The sequence below is a fragment of the Osmerus mordax genome, chromosome 17, assembly GCF_038355195.1.
Source record: "Osmerus mordax isolate fOsmMor3 chromosome 17, fOsmMor3.pri, whole genome shotgun sequence".
Lineage (NCBI taxonomy): Eukaryota > Metazoa > Chordata > Actinopteri > Osmeriformes > Osmeridae > Osmerus > Osmerus mordax.
The window spans coordinates 6,635,152-6,653,547 of record NC_090066.1 but is presented as its reverse complement, the minus strand read 5'-3'; the positions used below and the strand labels follow the sequence as shown (position 1 = coordinate 6,653,547).

Sequence of the window (18,396 nt, the reverse complement as noted above, 5' to 3'; positions counted from 1 at the left end):
ATGTGAATTGCATTTGTGGATGTACAATCAGATTAGTCGTAAGGTAATCTGTTTTCTTCCCATTGAAGTTTCAGCCAAGTTTGAAGTTAGGTTGTGTGAGGTTGTAAGTCAAGCTACACCTGAGACTTTTCCTCTACTTTTTGGTTCATTCAGCAAGTTTTCAAGGTTTGGCTAGGATTAGAATTGCTTTCCAATTTTGCTGAGCTTTGTAAAAGAAAATTGGCACAGATTGTTGGCCAGTGTACACAGGGATTTGGCACACCTGCCCCTGCCCGCTTTACCTGTGTAGGAGTGTAGGTGACAGTGATGACTTAATTTATTTCGGAAAGAAATGCTGTCGTTGACCTCACCTCTGCCATCTGCCCTGCAGAGTTCTGAACCAGCCAAGCATTTTAGGTGCTTGGCTGGTCCAGGTGTTAGCCCGTTTGTTAATGGCAGTGTTGTTTTATCGACAGGCAAAACTGATGACGCCAAGGCCTCCGAGAAGGGCAAGGCCCCCTCCAAGAGCTCGGCAGGCATCCAGCGCTCGCCATCGGATGCGGGCAAGAGCAGCGGCGACGAGGGCAAGAAGCCGCCCTCGGGCATCGCCCGCCCCCCGACCACCGGCTCTTTTGGGTATAAGAAGATATCCGGGCCCTCGGGCACCCTGATCACCTCCAGCGGCGCCTCCCTCGCCAGCGGCTCCGCCACCCTGGGCAAGGTGCCCAAGTCCTCCGCCATCGGGAAGGGCGCTGGCATCGGCGGGGGCCGTAAGACCAGCCTGGACGGCTCCCAGCCCCAGGACGATGGCGTGCTGTTGGGCTGCGGGGGATCCAAGGTGCCCCTCCAGTATCGCTCCCTGCCCCGGCCGGCCAAGTCCTCCAGCGGGGGGGTGGCGGTGGGCGGGCGAGGCGGCGGCGGGCACCGCTCCAGCTCCTCCAGCATCGACTCCAACGTCAGCGGGAAGTCGGCGGGCGGAGGAGGGGCGGGCGCGGCCGGCGGAGCGAAGCGCAGGGATGCTGGGAAGGTGGGCTCCGGGCGCTCCAGCCCCATCACCATCAACCAGACGGACAAGGAGAAGGTGGGCGTGTCCGAGCAGGACGCCGCCGGTCTGTCCACCTCACCCAAGTCGAGCCCCACCTCAACGGGCCAATCAGGCCTCAGGCAGCCTGGCAGCAAGTACCCTGACATCGCCTCGCCCACCTTCCGCAGGTAAGACAACATAACAACTCTACATAAACACAGTTCACAAATTCACAAATTCAGTTCATCCCTCTCAGGAGAAATTGCCATATTTTCCCTGCTGGTTACTTTATATTCAGACTGTAAGTACACTGGGAGGTTTAGCTGTAAGAAGATGGAGGGATAGAGGAAGGTGTGTGTTAGCTGATTAGTGATGGTCCCGTCTGTCAGGTACCATGAGGGGCTACACTCGCTTGAGGCAGTTACGGAATAATGATGTGTTGTTTGCGGAATGCAGCAAGGTTTTCCCTGCACTTTCACACATGGACACACACCTACACACACACACGCACACACGCACAGAGACACACACACACAGACACACACACACAGACACATACTCCCCTGACAGTTTCTTGAAGCTCCAAAGCATCCGTTATCTTTTAAAGTGTAAATTTTTCCTAAGATAATATGTATGAAGAAGTTAAGAAATATATATAAAAAAGGATAATTTAATCAAACTTCCCTACAAATAAATGAGTCATGATGAGGTGCCCCCTGGTGTCCGATAGACAATACTGCAGGAAGACAGGGTAGACAAGCAGCAGATCGGATGGAGACAAGCGTTGATTTGCCATTTACCATAGGTCAGACTAGTCAGACTCTCCAACTCTGATTGGAGCAGACGAGACAGGAGCGTCCACGCACCCAAACACCCCCTCCTCCCCTCCTCCCAAATCCCCAGAGCCCCCATCATTAAAACTCAGGCCACACACGTCCAGACAACGACAACACCTCCCTCCGCCGTGTCCAGGCGCCAGCAGTCAGCTGTGATCTGTTTCCATCTCCCCCTGGAGACGGGTCACCTCTTAATCACCGAAACCAGTTTGACGTTAGGAGCCCACAGACGTTACAGAGAGCAGCCATGCTGCATGCGTGTGAGGCGAACAGTGTCGAGCAGCCAGACAGCTTGGCTGATTAGAGGTGTGGAGGTCGCAGATGTAGGAACGCCGTCGCTGGGTGAACAACAGGCGGCTTATTACAGGGAGCCGGCAATCATTGTGTTGTTATCTCATAAGCACTCGTCATTGACTGCGAAGGTCACAAATGGGAGATATTCAGTATTTGTTAAAGGTGAGCTGGAAAAGGAGGGTGTGTGTGTCGCCTGCTGCTGTTGCCTGGCAGGAAGTCACTGCCAGTCTAAAGTTTAGCGCCTGTGATTCACCTTGCCCATCTCTTTCTCCCCCAGATTGTTTGGCACCAAAGCCAGCAGCAAAGCTAGTTCCCCAGGCACGCCCGATTCAGGGAAGTGCCCCTCGGCTTTGGGCAGTCCTCACGGTACATTGGCGCGCCAGCCCAGCCTAGACTCCCCCTCCTCGGGCACAGGCAGCCTGGGCAGCGCGGGCGGGCAGAGTGGAGGCAGTAGCCCGCTCTACGGCAAAGTCCCAGACCTGGGCACAGACTCGCCAGCCTCCAGCCCAGCCTCGGGTCTCTCCCTGCCCTCCAACGCCCGCCCCTGGCCTGCCAACCTCAGCAGCTCCTCAGCGGGCAGCAAGGACACCCTGAGTTGCCAGAGCATGACCAGTCTGCACACCAGCTCCGAGTCCATAGACCTGCCCCTGGGGCACCACGGCCCCAAAGTCACCCGGACCGGCAGCGTCAAGTCCACGCTCTCCGAGGGGTGAGTGGAGAGCATGCAGGGTTTTGGTTTGGTCTTAGCTCAGTGTGTAGGTCGACATCTCACTGTTGTCATAGGGTTGTTTGCATGCAGTTTGGTTTCACTGTCAGGTTTATATGTCTGGTTTCTGAGAATGGTATGGGTGTTTATTGCTCTCTGGAGTCTGTGTTTTGTCCAAACTATTCCTTTAATGGTGGAGAAATTATAAATCGTTCTGTACTCTGTACAGAAGTAGATTTTAAAGATTTACATCGCTTTTTGTTGTTCTAATGTTATTGTTTTCTGTGTTTTAACAGCATGCCTCTTGACAGAAACACACTTCCCAAAAAGGGACTAAGGTACTTCCATAATCAACCCGGTTTTCTTCTATGTTCTAATGCGCATTCCCTTGTGTGATCATCTTCTTGTGTTTCTGACAAAACTCTCTTTGTGTTCATTAATTATCATATTGGTATTGTAAAGCAATTCGATACAGATACAGGATTATATTGGAAATGTAACGCAGATCCTCTTGCAGATAAGCCAGGTTTATGAAAGGCTTTGGGGTTAGTGTGGCCCGAAAGTTGGAAATATTCAAAAGTGGTCAAAATAGGTCATAGTGTACTATCACACTCTTTATAAACCATTAATGTAGGTTGTTGACAAACAAGGAGGATGAGGAAGAGAGGAGGAGAGGAGGGGAGGAGGAAGAGAGGAGGAAGAGAGGAGGAGAGGAGGAGGAGAGGGGAGAGGAGGAGGAGGAAGAGAGGAGGAGGAGGAGAGGAGGAGGAGGGGGGGAGGGGAGAGGAGAGGAGGAGGAGGAAGAGAGGAGGAGGATGAGGAGAGGGGGGGAGAGGAGGAGGAGGAAGAGAGGAGGAGGAGGAGAGGGGGGAGGGGAGAGGAGGAGGAAGAGAGGAGGAAGAGGGGAGAGGAGGAAGAGGGGGGGAGAGGAGGAGGAGGAAGAGAGGAGGAGGAGGAGGAGAGGGGGGAGGGGAGAGGAGGAGGAAGAGAGGAGGAGGAGGGGAGGGGAGAGGAGAGGAGAGGAGGAGGAGAGGAGGGGAGGAGGAAGAGAGGAGGAAGAGAAGAGGAGGAAGACAGGAGGAGGAAGAGTGGAGGAGAGGAGGGGAGGCGGAAGAGAGGAGGCGGAGGAAGAGAGGAGGAAGAGGAGGACAGATTAGTACCAGTATTCTCTACATGAGAGTATGAAAGACACGGGCACGGTATTTGAAGACACCACAGCCCATAATAAGCTGACCTGGGCAGACGGTGGAGTTTTGGCAGCCGTGGCTCTGCTGGCTCTCCCCGAGGCAGGGCTGGCCCCCAAACCTGGCGGGGGGGCTGCTGCACCTCCTGCTCCGCACCGACACCCCGGCACACCCCGACCAGGACGACCAGGGACTCCATGAGTAGTTGTTGCAGTTGGTGTTTTGTTAAAGTGTGTTGAGAGATTCACCCTTAAGAGTCTTTTAGATTTTAGTCTCTGCAGCCCACAGAATTACAGTGATCCCATAGTTAATAGGTTCTGTCGAGCAGCTATTTGTTGACTCATCTTTTTTAGACTACTACTGTCAGTAGAAGGGCAGCCATTTTGAGTCAAGTTTCCATTACCCTCACTCTAATAACCAGAGCCTAGAGATGTGTCGACCCGTTCAAGAGGTGGGTTGGCGAGAGAAAGACAAAGCTCTCTCCATCCATCACTGTCCACCTATCAGTGGAACAAATACCTTTTTTTTCCAATTACAGGGCCGGACTATGTGTAGTCATACAGACACAGAACATGTTTTGGTCATTTGAAAAGCCCCTTTACTGTCATTTCAGTAATAAACTGGTGCTCATAGAGGCGGGTTGACAACACACATAGAAGGCTTAATTCTCCACAGAGATCTGGTGTAAAGCAGGGTTTCTACTTGCCGTAGAAGACGACCAGAGGTTTACCTCAGTCCCATGGATGGTCCTGTTTTTTTGGCATTTAAAGCAGAAAATTGCCTCTCAAACCGGCACAATATACATTTTGTGATGCAGAGCCTTACCCATCTTGTGCAGATTCCCTTCCCTCTCCTTTCCTGGTAGAGAATTAAAATCATCCGTCAATTGCATGCATAGCTGGCCCTTTCATGAATAGCTAAAACACACAGAGATACCTGCTTCCAACAGACAAATGGATGTCAATCCGAAAAACCTTGTCTGATAGAATTCACAGTTCGGAATTTCATTCAAGGGAAATGAGTGGAGGTCAGTTGTGACAAGCTTGGTAATGTGGGTGTCTAAAGGAGTCCATGTTGAAAGGATAAGCGTAAACTCAATTATGGCCCTGGAAGGATTAGGAGCGGCTGTGATAAAACAGGCCACTGCTGGAGAGACAGGAGGAGACAGGGTGTGAGGGAACTGTCTCTAAAGTGTCAACTAAGTGACTGTGAAGAGTGTGTGTGCACAATCATTTGTGAATATGTCTATCATGCTGTTTTCATGCTCTCACATGTTCTTTTCATGTGATGACGTTGTGTGTTACCACAACACCAGTGCATGTCACTCTGACTGACTCACCTTATCAAAACCGTAGTCAGCATAGACACCCATAGTCGATTTAGCATGACCCCCCTCTCTCCCCCCACCCCCCCAGGTACCCTCCTTCCTCCAGGCAGGCATCCCACGAGGAGGGGAAGGAGTGGCTGCGCTCCCACTCCACAGGGGGGCTCCAGGACACGGGGAGCCAGTCTCCCATCTCTCCCCCTGGAGCGGCCTGCACCACCGTGGGCAAATACCACTACTCCAACCTGCGTAAGCTACACCCCTGTTTCTGTGTGAATGCAGAACCCATATGGGTCCGTATGTGGGTTCTGTTCTTTGGGTCTGTCACCTGTTAATGGGGTGTGTGTGTGTTACTGTGTGTGTGTGTGTGTGTGTCCAGTGAGTCCCACCAACATCAGCCCGTACCCCGGCTCCACCAGTATGAGCCGCTCCAACAGCATCCCGGCCCACGACTCGTTTGAGCTGTACGGGGAGGGCCACCCGCTGGGCGGCAGCGCCACCTCCCTGGAGGAGCGCCCGCGTGGCATGAGCCGCTCCGGATCCTTCCGGGACAGCACTGACGAAGGTGAGCCTCGGAGGATTTGTCTGTGGCGTGTGAAAGTGTAGTGTCCATGTGATGGGGGTTCATCATTCTTTGTGACTCTCTCTCTCTCTCTTTCTGTTTCTCTGTCTGTGTCTCTCTCCCTGTTTCTCTTAGTGCATGGTTCCTCTCTGTCCCTGGTGTCAAGCACATCCTCCCTCTACTCTGCGGTAAGTGGTGCCCAACTTTTTTCTCTCGCGTTTGTTTCTATAGAAGAGAAGCAAAGTTTTTCAGAGAAACTCTAGTTACTTGGAGTTAAAGGGTTTTTTAGCACCTTCAACCCTCCAGTAGCTATGATAAATTAGCTTAGAGGTCAAAATCTATTATTGCTCTGCTCCACTTATCTTCTGTTTCACAGGAAAGTTCAGAGAAACTTCAGTGGAATTTGTTTTACAGACTGGATAGTTTAATTTTTGAGACGTTGCAATCAAGCATGAAATATTATTGTTGTCATCCATTCTTGTAATGTTTTATGGTGTTCAGCCTTTTAATGTATGTATTTTTGTCTGAGAACTGGACCATTCCTGCATGCTCCTCTTATCATTTGTGTTTGATTTAGTGCTTCTCTGTTTGCCATTTGTCTTCATTTCTTCTCATCTTTGGCATCATTTACCTTTTAAATAGTCTTTCATATCATCGTATATCACACATAGCCCTTTTATTTTCCAAACTCTAAATCATCATCTGATTTGAAGCTACAGGAGAGCTGACATCAATCACTTAAAAAATCACTTAGTCATAATAAGGCCATAGGTGATAACCAATGAGAATGCTTGGCTAACAAAAGAGTCAGAACCCCCTTCCTCTGTTGTCAGAGGGTTGTGTTGAGTGGCCGTGGTTACTATGGTTACCACTTGCTTGAACCCGCCCCGTTTTCTTACATTCCAGGTGCTATTCTATCTGGACAAGGTAAAAGACTGTGCTGTCTGCTCTATGATGTCTCCACACAGACAAGTATCCTCACCCCATGCTGTAGATTAATGTGGCACCTGAAATGGGTTCCAATATGGTGGACATTTTTGGGGATTTGGTGTGCAGGATAATCCATTTTGTTTTGTTTATAGCTATCTATTTAACTGTCACTCAGTTTAATAGTACTGGTACAGTTTGGTAAACAACCTAGGGCAAAGTTCATTTAAAATGACAACAAAACCGATAACTGGAAAATGTAATGATGGTTCCATTTTATCCTCTTCTATCATCTATGGCCTTTTGGCTCATGCATCATTCTCAACATGACATCTAACTTAATGTTGGTACCTCAGTCTTAGTTCACAGTTAAGGAGGGGGAATTACTAAAGTAAACTAGCTCTTATTGGGGGTCCTAAAGTATGATCTTAAAATTCATATAAACATGTTACATGTTTTAACTGTGATAAATATTGTTTATGAACTCAAATAAGCACTTTTTAACAATGTATGCTTTTCTCTCATCCAGACCGAGGAGAAAGCCCATTCTGAGGTAAGAGGTTAAACTTTAAAAGTGAAAGTTTCTGTCTGTGTGTTGGTTTGTCTGTGTTTCTAGTTGTGTGTGTGCGTTATCTCTGTAACAGTGTGTGCAGCTGTATAGCAACTCTCCAGAACTACAGTTGAGTAGGTGGTCTCTAACAGACCCATAATTAAACATGCCATCATTATACCACACAGACAGTACTGCAAGTGATGGTACTGTACAATGACCTGGAATTGACCAGGTTAAAGCAGTTTAACCCTATGTTGCAATGCTTTTCATGCGGCAGTCATTTCAAACCTTTCTTGCTTTCACCAAACCCAGACAGCACTTTAATGACCTGTAGCACACCTGACATGGACAAACACTACTCCTACACCAAACTTCTTCCTCTCCTTGTTGTCAGTTTATACCCCGCTACATCGCCTCGGTTTATGCCGAGGTTCTGTTCTTGAGTCACTTCTGCCTGGTTGTGTTTGAATTCACCTGTGTCCTTATAAGTGTACTAATTTGTCCAAGATCTGCCTCTGTCTTCAAGTCTTCTACCAAGACAGAAAGAACTGTACCGACTCTGTAATAACACTCTCTTTCCCATGACATCTGCTGTTTGGAGAAAGCATGCAACATAGAGTTAATATGTGCTCTTCTCTTTTCAACCAAGGGCCAAACTGTCCAAAACACCACGGTAAACACCCATTTACATTCACGCTTTAACACATTGTTTTATACTGTGACACTTAACCAAAGACTTCTTCTTAGCGCCAGTGCTACGAGAGGGTGTTCATTCCTCACCTGAAATGTCATGTTAATATTTTATTATGAAAGGCCATCATCTGCCTGATCTGTCTCATACCGAGGTCTGCATTGTTGTCGCAAACAAAACGTGACTGTGAAGATGATTCGGGAATGTTCTCTCCCTCCCGACACAGCAAATCAGGAAGCTGCGTCGAGAGCTGGATGCGTCCCAGGAGAAGGTGGCGACCCTCACGTCCCAGCTGTCAGCTAATGTGAGTGTGATTACGTCAACAGACACAAAGACACCGTCGCAGGGAAGTCTGGCCGCCTCTGGGGTCCTTCGCATCCAAGCCTTGACAGAAAAGGTTTTAGGGAAACGTTGTCTTTGCAATCCTTTTGAATGTGAGGCTTTGAGACACCCACTCATTCATTTTCTCTCACACTGGGAGTATTCAAGCTGCGATCTGTGTGTATGATTGTGTGTGTGTCTGTGTGTGTACGTGTGTCTATTTGAGACTTCACGTGTGTGCACTTCTTATGAACTGCATTGATGTCAGGGATTTGAAGGTTGCGCATGGAGGCGACTTGTTTACCAAGAGTTGTTCTTGGAGGATGTTGCACCCAGCAGGGTGTCTGCATAGAGCGACCTGGCGACGCTGATTCATCAAAGCTCAGAGAGGGGGAGGGAGGGAGCCGAGATTTTTTAGTCCGTTTCAGAGAGGGTCTTTTGGGGTGAAGAGAGCCCAACGCCTGGCTGCTTCTGAAAAGATGGAGGCTACTGTGTCTCAGCGTGGAGTGACTGATCAAGCGCGGAGCAGAAAGGCATTCTCCTCGGTTGACTGCCTTTGTTCCCAGAGAGATTCAAAGGTAGACACTCCACTGTGAAGAAACGGTGGAGATGTAAAGTGCACCAGTGAAGTCATGCTGATGGCTTTGTAGAAAAGTTGGATCGTTCGGGTGATCTAATGACTGAGACCTCTCCATGAGACTTCTCTGTTTCTAGCACGTTCCTCTGGTGGGTTGGAACGTCGTTCCCAGGCTTTCAACTATGCTTCTGCTCCCTTGGCCCTGGTAGGAGCAGGTAAACATATCCACACAACTCCTGACTGAATGGACCTAACTGAAGAAGGGCCAGTCTAAGATTGGAATTGTAACATCTTGATCTTCTTTAACTTTTTGGAGGCATTTAGGATGAAGGCAGAATCTAAGAGTAGCAGAAGATTCATATCTGAGTCTCTAACGGTGCCCTTTCATGATCCGTTGTGTATATAACAAGACATGAAATACATCCCTGAATCTTCTTCTTCCATTTTGAAATGATGGAAGGGTGGACAGGATACGAGACTCCTGATCCCAATCTGTTACAGCAGGGGATTGGACTGTGGAAATGTCAGCCTCCACAGACAGGCACACACATGCACTCATGCACACAAGCACGCATGCACGCAAGCACGCACACCTACACACAGACACGCATGCACACAAAGCCCAAAGAGGGTGTCTCAATCCAAGTTTTCTCTGCCCGTGCTGTGCCACAGGGAGAGCAGGCTAATGTAGTCGGTCTCTCCTCTACTATGAGTTCTGGTCTCTCTTCCCCCCAGAGTTGCAGGGCTACATTGTGCTCTGACTTTCTACGAGGCTGTGTTTCATGTGGCAAGGTTAGAGGCCAGTGGACGTATGTGGCGATGACATGTTTAGAGGGTGCTGGAATAAATGAATACATTTAAATCCTCTTTAGGGTGTGAAACTGCTCTTTCATTGGAGGGATCTGTGGTCTGCTGATTGAGGTCATAGTAATTACATCTGTGACTCGCCTTAAAGAAACTTATTTACTGGTGTAGTTTCCCATTACACACTGTCAAAGTAATTATGTTTGTAAGTAAACAGAACTTTTTGAATATTTAATGTTTCTTATGGATGCCTACTAGTAAGTAAAAATGGACTGTACATCAAACAAGTATTTTCATGTGCAGTGAGGTATGTAATCAGGATTTGGGGAAAATAATTGAAATGAGTTTCGTATTTCTTTGTTTAATCCGAACAAAGCAGAAAGAGAAAAACAAGCATCCTGAAAATCGAATACAAAAAAAGATAAAAGGAACTAGCAGCCGAAGCGGCTCAGTATTGTACCAGGTGGCTCTGTTCTCTGGAAGGATTATCTTCCTGGCCTTGGCTGTCATTAAAATGGGTTTAAGAGTTCAAGCTCATAGGCGTCTGTGTAGCATGTCTCCCCCTCCCTCCCTCCCTCCCTCCCTCTCTCCCACCTGACTTTTACCTCGGTTTCACCTTCTGTCACCCCCTTTCTTTCTCTCTCTCTCCCCCCTTTCTCTCTCTCTCTCTCTCTCTCTCTCTCTCTCTCTCTCTCTCTCTCTCTCTCTCTCTCTCTCTCTCTCTCTCTCTCTCTCTCACACACACACTCACCCTACCCTACTACATAGCCTTACATTATCCCCCTATTTCTCCTTGTAGTGCTTAGGTATTTAGCATAGCCGTAGCGTATGACTCGGAATAGTGCTGTCCTGCTGTGTGCCGTGTACTTTTCCACACACACACACACATGTGTAAGTCCGTCAGGCTAGAGAGGTGTCAGGAGGGCTCAGAAGATGTCCTTTTCGTCAAGCAGCAGTAAGGGCAGCTCACTGGCCGGCTCTCTGGTCTGGCCCACTCTGAACCGCTACCCAGGACCCCAAAAGAGACCGCCTGCCGTGGGTCGTAGGGTCAAGAGAGCCTGGGGGCTCACCTCCAGGACTGCACAGACGGCCCAACAGCAGGACGTATGTGCGCCCGCTCAGCCCTACCTGCTGGGCGGACAGGTGGGGCAGCCGTGCTGGGTGTAGCATGTAGCATGTGGAAGAGCTTCCACTGGGTTTCAAAACCTGACGTTTTTAAAGCTTAACACTTGTGACTTTGGAATGGTTTTTCAGTAGAATATGTGCCAGGGGGGTTGTAGTAGGGTTGTTACACTAGATTTGCGTGTGTGTGTTTGCGTGCATGTGTGTGTGGGTGTGCGTGTATGTATGTGTGTCTGGGCTCTGCCAACATAGCTGATTTTCTCTTGTGTGTGGGCACTAGCCCTGATTCTGTGTGACTCACTGGTTGTGACAGGTGTACGTGAATCAGTGCTCAGTGGGGGTAAAGAAGGGTGTGAGGACACATTCTCTCCATCTTTCACTAACCCTCTCTCTCTCTATCTCTCACTAACTCTCTCTCTCTATCTCTCACTAACTCTCTCTCTCTCTCACTAACTCTCTCCATTTGTTCCTCCCTCCCAGCGCATACACAGACGCTCACAGCACCTTGATCTTCAATGCAGTATCTTTGTCTATTCATATCTCTCTTTCTCTCACTCTCTCTCTCACACACACACACAAACACATCTACCCCGCCATTTTCATGGAGCTTTAAATCCACCAGGCTCAGTAAAGCAGATGGCATGATGTTGTTAAACACTGGGCCTCCCTCAGTGTCCCTCAGCAAGTGCTTCTTTAGGTGAAAAAACCCAGGCGACGCACTGTTAGAGGAATAGCAACCCTTCCCTGGCCTGTGATGCAGGACATGTCACGTTGATACTCTTACTGATATGAACCCAGGTGTGTGTGTGTGTGTGTGCACTTGACAAAATACCCTATCAGCTGTGAAATTGCATTACTTTCATTTCCTCCAGAATGTTGTTTGTGTTTGTTGTTGATGTTGTCTCAAGCTTGAACCATTGCCATTGAAGCGAGAATAATAGAACCAAAGTCAGGCGTTAGAACTGTGTTGGATGGATGGATGGATGGATGGATAGGTAGATAGATAGAGGATAGATAGATAGGTAGATGATAGGTAGATGATAGGTAGATAGGTAGATGATAGGTATATAGGTAGATGATAGGTAGATAGGTAGGTGGATTGAAAGAAAGATGCATGGATGGATGGATGGATAGATACATAAACACATAGACACTGTATTCTTCCCCTAGAGGATGAATACAGCAGTGTTACCCATCCACTGCTACGTTGGAAGCATAGGAGCTCGTAGATCCGCAGCTCTCTCTTCCAGAGACGTGTCCTGGCCTCCAGGCTCGTGTTCATACTACATCTGAGCATGTCTCCTTTGAACATCCTGGTGTTCAGCTGCGTCTCCCATACACTTCAAAGCTATAACCCCGGTACAGGGAGTGGAGTTCTGTTTTACAAGCTTGACTGCAAAGTGGTTTCAGTGCAGTTTTGGGGCTTGTGACTTAACTTATCCTTATTGTTTTGGATTGTGTAACGTGTTTTTGCGGTTCGGTGGATGATTAACTTGATGGAAGGTGGGGTTTTTTTTATTTGGGAGAGAAAGGTCCCTAGTGAGGAGATTAGCAGAGAGAATTGTTGATGTAGCTGTGTTGTTTAAAGCTTATCCAAGGTGACTGGCCGTCTGGCACATCTGACATGAACTTGAACATTTGCCGTAAACACATTTGTTGTGTTATAGTTTTTTTAAATATCTGCAGCCTTGAAATATAATTTTTGTAATCATGTGGGGGAACAGGTTTGATGTTTTCAAAAAGTTGTCACCTCCCACCCTTGTATAATGAAACCTACACCCCTGCACTGAGCTGTATCCATCCTGTTTATACCCAGAGTTTATTCTAGCTCTGACAGCACTAAGGCCCTGTCCAGCGGCAGTTTGTTTACTGTGATTCTGTGTGCTGACAGGCTCACCTGGTGGCGGCCTTCGAGAAGAGCCTGGGGAACATGACCTGTCGTCTGCAGAGCCTCACCATGACAGCAGAGCAGAAGGTACGCCTCTCGCGCACGCTCTCACAGGACCATGCTTGGAAGTCCAAGTTTACAAAGTGAAAAGTGCAGAGCACATTGGGTTTAGGAGTTCTCTGGAATAGTATTTGTGTCCATATGTAGTTGTTGGAGATCTGTTACACCCTACACTCCACACATAACAATACTTTTACCAGGGATTGGAGATCCTCTTTGAGTGAGACAAATTTGTCATGTTCTGTAATTGGTGCTTGAGTGAGATTACCGTCTCCCAGAACAACTCGGGTCGAGTAGAGATGAATTGAGCTCTGCAAGTTCGCTGACAGAATGTGCTCAAAGCCCTCCGCACAGGGAACCACGAGTGCCTCCATCAATCAGGACACACACAAACAGAAACATGTCGACACATATGCTAGCACACGCGTGCACGCACACGACCTAACATTGATGAGCCTCGCCAGTCCTAATCCTCTCTAAACGAAAGCTGGGAAGATTCTAGAGGGTCTTCTTTGTCAAACAAGGAACTGCTCCCTCCCAACTTTTAATTAAAGTCGAAACTCTATCACAGGCCTACAGCAGATTGGGAGGGGTGGAATCAGAGAACCCATTACTTTATCGAATCGTGTCGATCCAGTAGAGAGCAGCTGGTATGATTGGAGGTTCAATACAAACAGGTGGGGGGTGGAGTCGGCTGGAAAACTCTGGAGAAAAACGTGGGAAACTGGAAGCTTATCCTCTCAAACCTGTTTAAGGCTTATCTGTGTGTGTGCTTTGAGTCTGGGGTATCTGACAAAAATATCTATCAACTGTCATTTTAGTGAGGGATTAAAATTGGCACCCCCTGGCCAAACAAATGAAAGGCAGGCTGTGTTCAGATTTAAAGTTGTAGAGACAGTGAAACATTAACGTTTAGGGAGGGAATCTGTTCAAATAACTTCCCTTTATAATCCCTTTTTGAACAGACCCTTTTCTCATTGTTTGTGGGATTACGGATATCTCACAAAACCATTTTACACAGGTCCTACAGCGGTGCTTGTCTTTTTATCAGTCGTGATGCTGAGGCTCGATGTGAAGCTGTGGAAGTTAGGATCCGTCTATAGAGGTTGGCCTCTGACAACTTTTTCCATCTGCAGGAGTCAGAGCTGGCAGAGTTGAGAGAGACCATCGAGGCATTGAAAGCCCAGAACACAGACGCCCAGACAGCCATCCAAGTGGCTCTCAACGGCCCCGACCACCTCCACAAAGGTACCCGGGGCGCGCCACCCTGCACACACACCCATGGTGTAGGTCAAAGGAGTGCTCCATTCTCTCCATCTCAACCCACGCACACCCGTGAGAGCGCCGACGCGCCTCTTCAGAGTTCTCTCCCTCCATTCTGCCTGAAGGGCCACACACACTGCAGCACTTTGAAGAGGGAGGATGTAAAACGATGCCTCTTTCCCTGTCTCCCAGACCTGCGCATCAGACGACAGCACTCCTCGGAGAGCATGTCTAGTATCAACAGTGCCGCCAGTCACTCCAGCATGGGCAGCGCCAAGGACGTGGAGGACAAGAAGAAGAAGAAAAAGAGCTGGGTAAGTGTATTGGTGCTTAGCTTAGAAGAAGAGTGCCTCGTGCGTCTGACGGCCGGTCCACGTGGTGTGGTCCAGCTCCCACTGACCCCCCACATCCAAGCACAAACCCTCCGCCGAGTGGTCAGTCTCATTGTCGTTACTGTGACTCGTGCTGAAATTCCAACCCTTTCTCTCGCCCTCTCAATACACCCTGCCAGGGAAAGGAGAGAGGCAACAAGGTGAATATGAAAGTATACCATACCACCTGCATGTCCAGTGCAGGTGTGTGTGTGTCTGTGTGAGAGACTGAGAGAAAGAGAAAGAGAGAGTGACTGAGAGAAAGAGATAAAGAGAGAGAGAGAGAGAGAGAGAGAGAGAGAGAGAGAGAGAGAGAGAGAGAGAGAGAGAGAGAGAGAGAGAGAGAGAGAGAGAAGATACCAATAGGAAAGAGCATCTATCAGTGCTGTCTCCAAATCCTCAGCCTCCTCCTTGACTCTGAGTCCCCTCCCCCCCGCCCCCCACAACCCTCTCCTGTTTTGGATGTACCTCTGCCCCCTGTGGAGATAATCTGACACCCTTTGAAGAGAACAATGTTTGGTAAACTTCCCCCTACGCTTGTTCTTTAGTGTGGCTGACTAGTGGAAACTGTGTGCATGACAACTGGTGATGAAAAAACATTATTTTGCCATGGCCTTGTCAAAATATCATATTTTATTATTTTTAAAACTTTTAAAGACACCTTTGATATCTTCACGCCAAGCTCCAATGTAGGGTTCAGGCCAGTAAGACTCTGTTTGGAATCGTCGGTAATGAAACATGGACGCTAATACAAGGGCTGTGTATTTTATGATAAAATTCCCTCAACACATCTTACCCTGGCACTCAGAGTGAGCGCCAAGCTCAACCATTCTCAGAAAAACCAATCGGGTTCTTTGTTATGCAGCCATTAATTATTCATTTGCATAAATTCTGCCTGGGTGCCCCTTGTGGCCTGAAAGTTTGTGGGAGTGCTGCTTGGAGGAGGCTGGAGTGCCTGTGATCTGGCTGAAGAGCAGCGGGCATGCAACGCATAACAAGGAGCAGACACACACATGCATTTGTACGCAAACGGACGCGCAGCAGTGAAGAAGAGACAGAGCAGTCACTCGCACACAATCACACATGAAACGCGTTTCCCTTCAAGTGAACAATTATTCAGCTTGTACAGGAAACAAATGGTCTCCCTCCTCGGGCACTGCTGGCCCTAGTTGTGCTTTGCCACGGGAAAAGGGAGGGTGTAATCAAAACTGACTTTCCTAGGACCCCTCTGCAACGCAGAACTAGACATAAAAGCATCTCTGGGTATTCCTGCTCACAACCTCAAACCAGTCTGCCCCTGACTGTTTGTAGTTCCAGAGAGAATAGCAGGTGTGTGTGTGTGGGGTTCCAGGTAGAGGAGGAGGTGTGTGTACCTGTGGTAACAGTCGGGTGTGTTCTATCTTCAGGTGGCTGATTCCATCCCGGCACAGGTCAGTTGCTCCCCCTTCTCTCAACGCGCCTGCCGTACGTGTGCTGTGGTTCCCCTTTTCTTCGTCTCCCCCTCTTCCTCTTCTCCCCCTCCGCCCCCCTTTTTCCTCCTCAGTCCCCCGTCGGCATGGAAACAGACCCCACCCCCTTCCTCCTCCCTGTCCATTTTTGACTGCCTGTTTGTTCTTAGTTCCAGGACCCTCAAAAGTCTGGTTTCATCCTCCAACCCCTCTCCCCCCCCCCATCCCTGCATTCTCTTATTATAACTGCGACCGTTGCCCTCTTACTGGAGCCTTTCTGCAGTTGCCTTGTCCCTTTCAAAACCGTCCAATGTTGTTCATAGGAACAGCCCCGACCTCCTCCTTGCGTGACAGGAAGTGACGTCCCAGGGTGTCGAAGAAGGGCGGCCGGGGGGGCCCGATGTTGATGTTTCTGGCGTCTGTCTTGCAGCTGCGGAGCTCATTCAAGCAGGCGTTCAGCAAGAAGAAGACCAGCAAGTCGCAGTCATCACACGATGAGATGGAGGAGATGACAGACTCCTCGCTGCCGTCCTCGCCCAAGCTCCAGCACGCCAGCCGACAGGGCAGCATCCCCACGCTGCGCTCCTCGCCCTCCACCACAGAGTGAGTGCGGTCGGCCGACGCGCGTCTGTGAAGACGCACACATACGTAGACAACGTGTACGCAAGCAAGGTCACGAGTCCACAGGAACCACATACAACACTTATGTATCATTCCTTTTTTAATTTGGGACTTTATTTGGTTACATTCTTTTAACCTTGAACTTTTCTTTCTCTTTTCTTTGACCTTTCCATTCCTCCATTCCATGGGTCTGTAGCAAGTGTTTTTGCGATAGCAAGTCCTCCCCCATATGGATGTCTAAGAAAAGGCAAAACGGTCATGTGGTCTACAAGCACAGATCTCGGTAACAGGCAGTGTGTGGTGGCATGCTCCCGGGGGAGGGTGGGGGTGGGGGGGGCGTTGAGTTCTTTCACAGCATCTCTTAATCCCATCAAAACGCCCTCTCTTTTACCTCTTAACACAACCAAATTTCGACCCACAATTCTGAAATAAGCTACAGAATTGGACTAATATCCATATTTCTCAGGCTGTTGAGACAGTCAGTCATGCATTGCATATGTTAATGAATGCCCAGCGTAGGAAATTACACTGGTCATTCACAATGCCCAGAAAGTGACATGCATGCTAGTGTGTGTGTGAGAGCCAGTTGGTCAGCTGACTTACTCTGTTTAGGAGACACCTGCCAATATTATTTTAGCAGTAACTTTCTGGGAAATGCAACACAGTTTGGATTTAAAGTTAATTTGTCAATTTGAGATGACATATCGAACTGTGACCTGCCTGGGTTCAGTAAAACCGTTGAACATTTGAAACTTGAAGAGAGGATTTACTCCTGATCCATTGGACCGCAGTCTTTGCTTGAAATACCACAAAATTGAAGAGTTGCCCCGTTCCTCTCCATCCCTGTGTTACCATAGATACTGTGCTTAAAATCAATAGCTAGCAATTCCTGTTTTACCTGTGTTCCCGTGCGTGTGTATGTGAAGTTTCCAACGGACTGAATCCTGTCTGGTCCAGAGGCAAAGCTCTGTCTGTTTTCCTCCCAGTGATCACGGTTCAGTCATGTGTGGACATTGATTCCCTTCAGTGTGTGTATATTTGTAAACCGTATTCTCTCTGGTGTGTTTTTGTAGACAGTATTTTTCTCCAGTGTGTATGTGAGTATATGTGTGTGTGTACGGGTATATCTCGCCCCTGGACTCCTGTGTGACCCCTGTGTGACCCCTGTGTGACCCCTGTGTGACCCGGCAGGCTGTGTGAGTGCACGGAGGCCGAGGCAGAGATAATCCTGCAGCTGAAGAACGAGCTGAGGGAGAAGGAGCTCAAGCTCACTGACATCCGCCTGGAGGCCCTCAGCTCCGCCCACCACCTCGACCAGATACGAGAGGCCATGAACCGCATGCAGGTGAGATAACGCCATCACCCGAGTTTAAATTGACATAAGGCTGCGGTACGCGGCTGGGGGTGGGCCTTGGCCCTTGAGCATAACCCTAATAAGAGTTAGGTTACCCCCCTAGTTAGCTAACTGGAATGGTAAATAATTCATGAGACAGGCTGAAAACAAGGAAGTGTTAACCCTAACTCCTGGCCTGATATGATGCTTTCGTTTATTTTCACGGAAGATAACTCCTTTTTTTTGACTGGTAAGATGCATCAAAGATTGCCTCAAACCTGCCAGGAATTTCTCATCTCTGACTCTTTCTCCAGGCCCCTTTGTTGATAGTCAGAGGTGTACAACTCTGTCTTTGATAGAAAGTCTCTCTTTTACCAACTGCCAGAGAAATGACAGCCTCTGGCCTCAATCCTCCTAAATCAGTTTCCATGATGGGGAGAGAAATGGACGTTTCCCAGGAGGCAAGGGGGGTGTTGTGTTAGGAGGTTGAGCTGCACCAGGGCTCTGT

General features: G+C 48.7%; 1 protein-coding gene across 1 annotated transcript in view; it reads left to right on the top strand.

Moving 5' to 3' along the window:
• The window catches only part of nav3 (neuron navigator 3), a 127,768-nt gene that overhangs the window by 99,101 nt on the left and 10,271 nt on the right, over nucleotides 1-18,396 (top strand). The window contains 18 exon segments of the mRNA XM_067254993.1: nucleotides 456-1,191; nucleotides 2,411-2,842; nucleotides 3,136-3,177; nucleotides 5,439-5,596; nucleotides 5,727-5,912; nucleotides 6,045-6,097; nucleotides 6,816-6,836; nucleotides 7,366-7,389; nucleotides 8,039-8,062; nucleotides 8,307-8,384; nucleotides 12,796-12,879; nucleotides 13,989-14,100; nucleotides 14,308-14,429; nucleotides 14,627-14,647; nucleotides 15,893-15,916; nucleotides 16,365-16,537; nucleotides 16,752-16,838; nucleotides 17,747-17,900. Coding sequence (XP_067111094.1) covers nucleotides 456-1,191; nucleotides 2,411-2,842; nucleotides 3,136-3,177; nucleotides 5,439-5,596; nucleotides 5,727-5,912; nucleotides 6,045-6,097; nucleotides 6,816-6,836; nucleotides 7,366-7,389; nucleotides 8,039-8,062; nucleotides 8,307-8,384; nucleotides 12,796-12,879; nucleotides 13,989-14,100; nucleotides 14,308-14,429; nucleotides 14,627-14,647; nucleotides 15,893-15,916; nucleotides 16,365-16,537; nucleotides 16,752-16,838; nucleotides 17,747-17,900 — 2,531 coding nt within the window.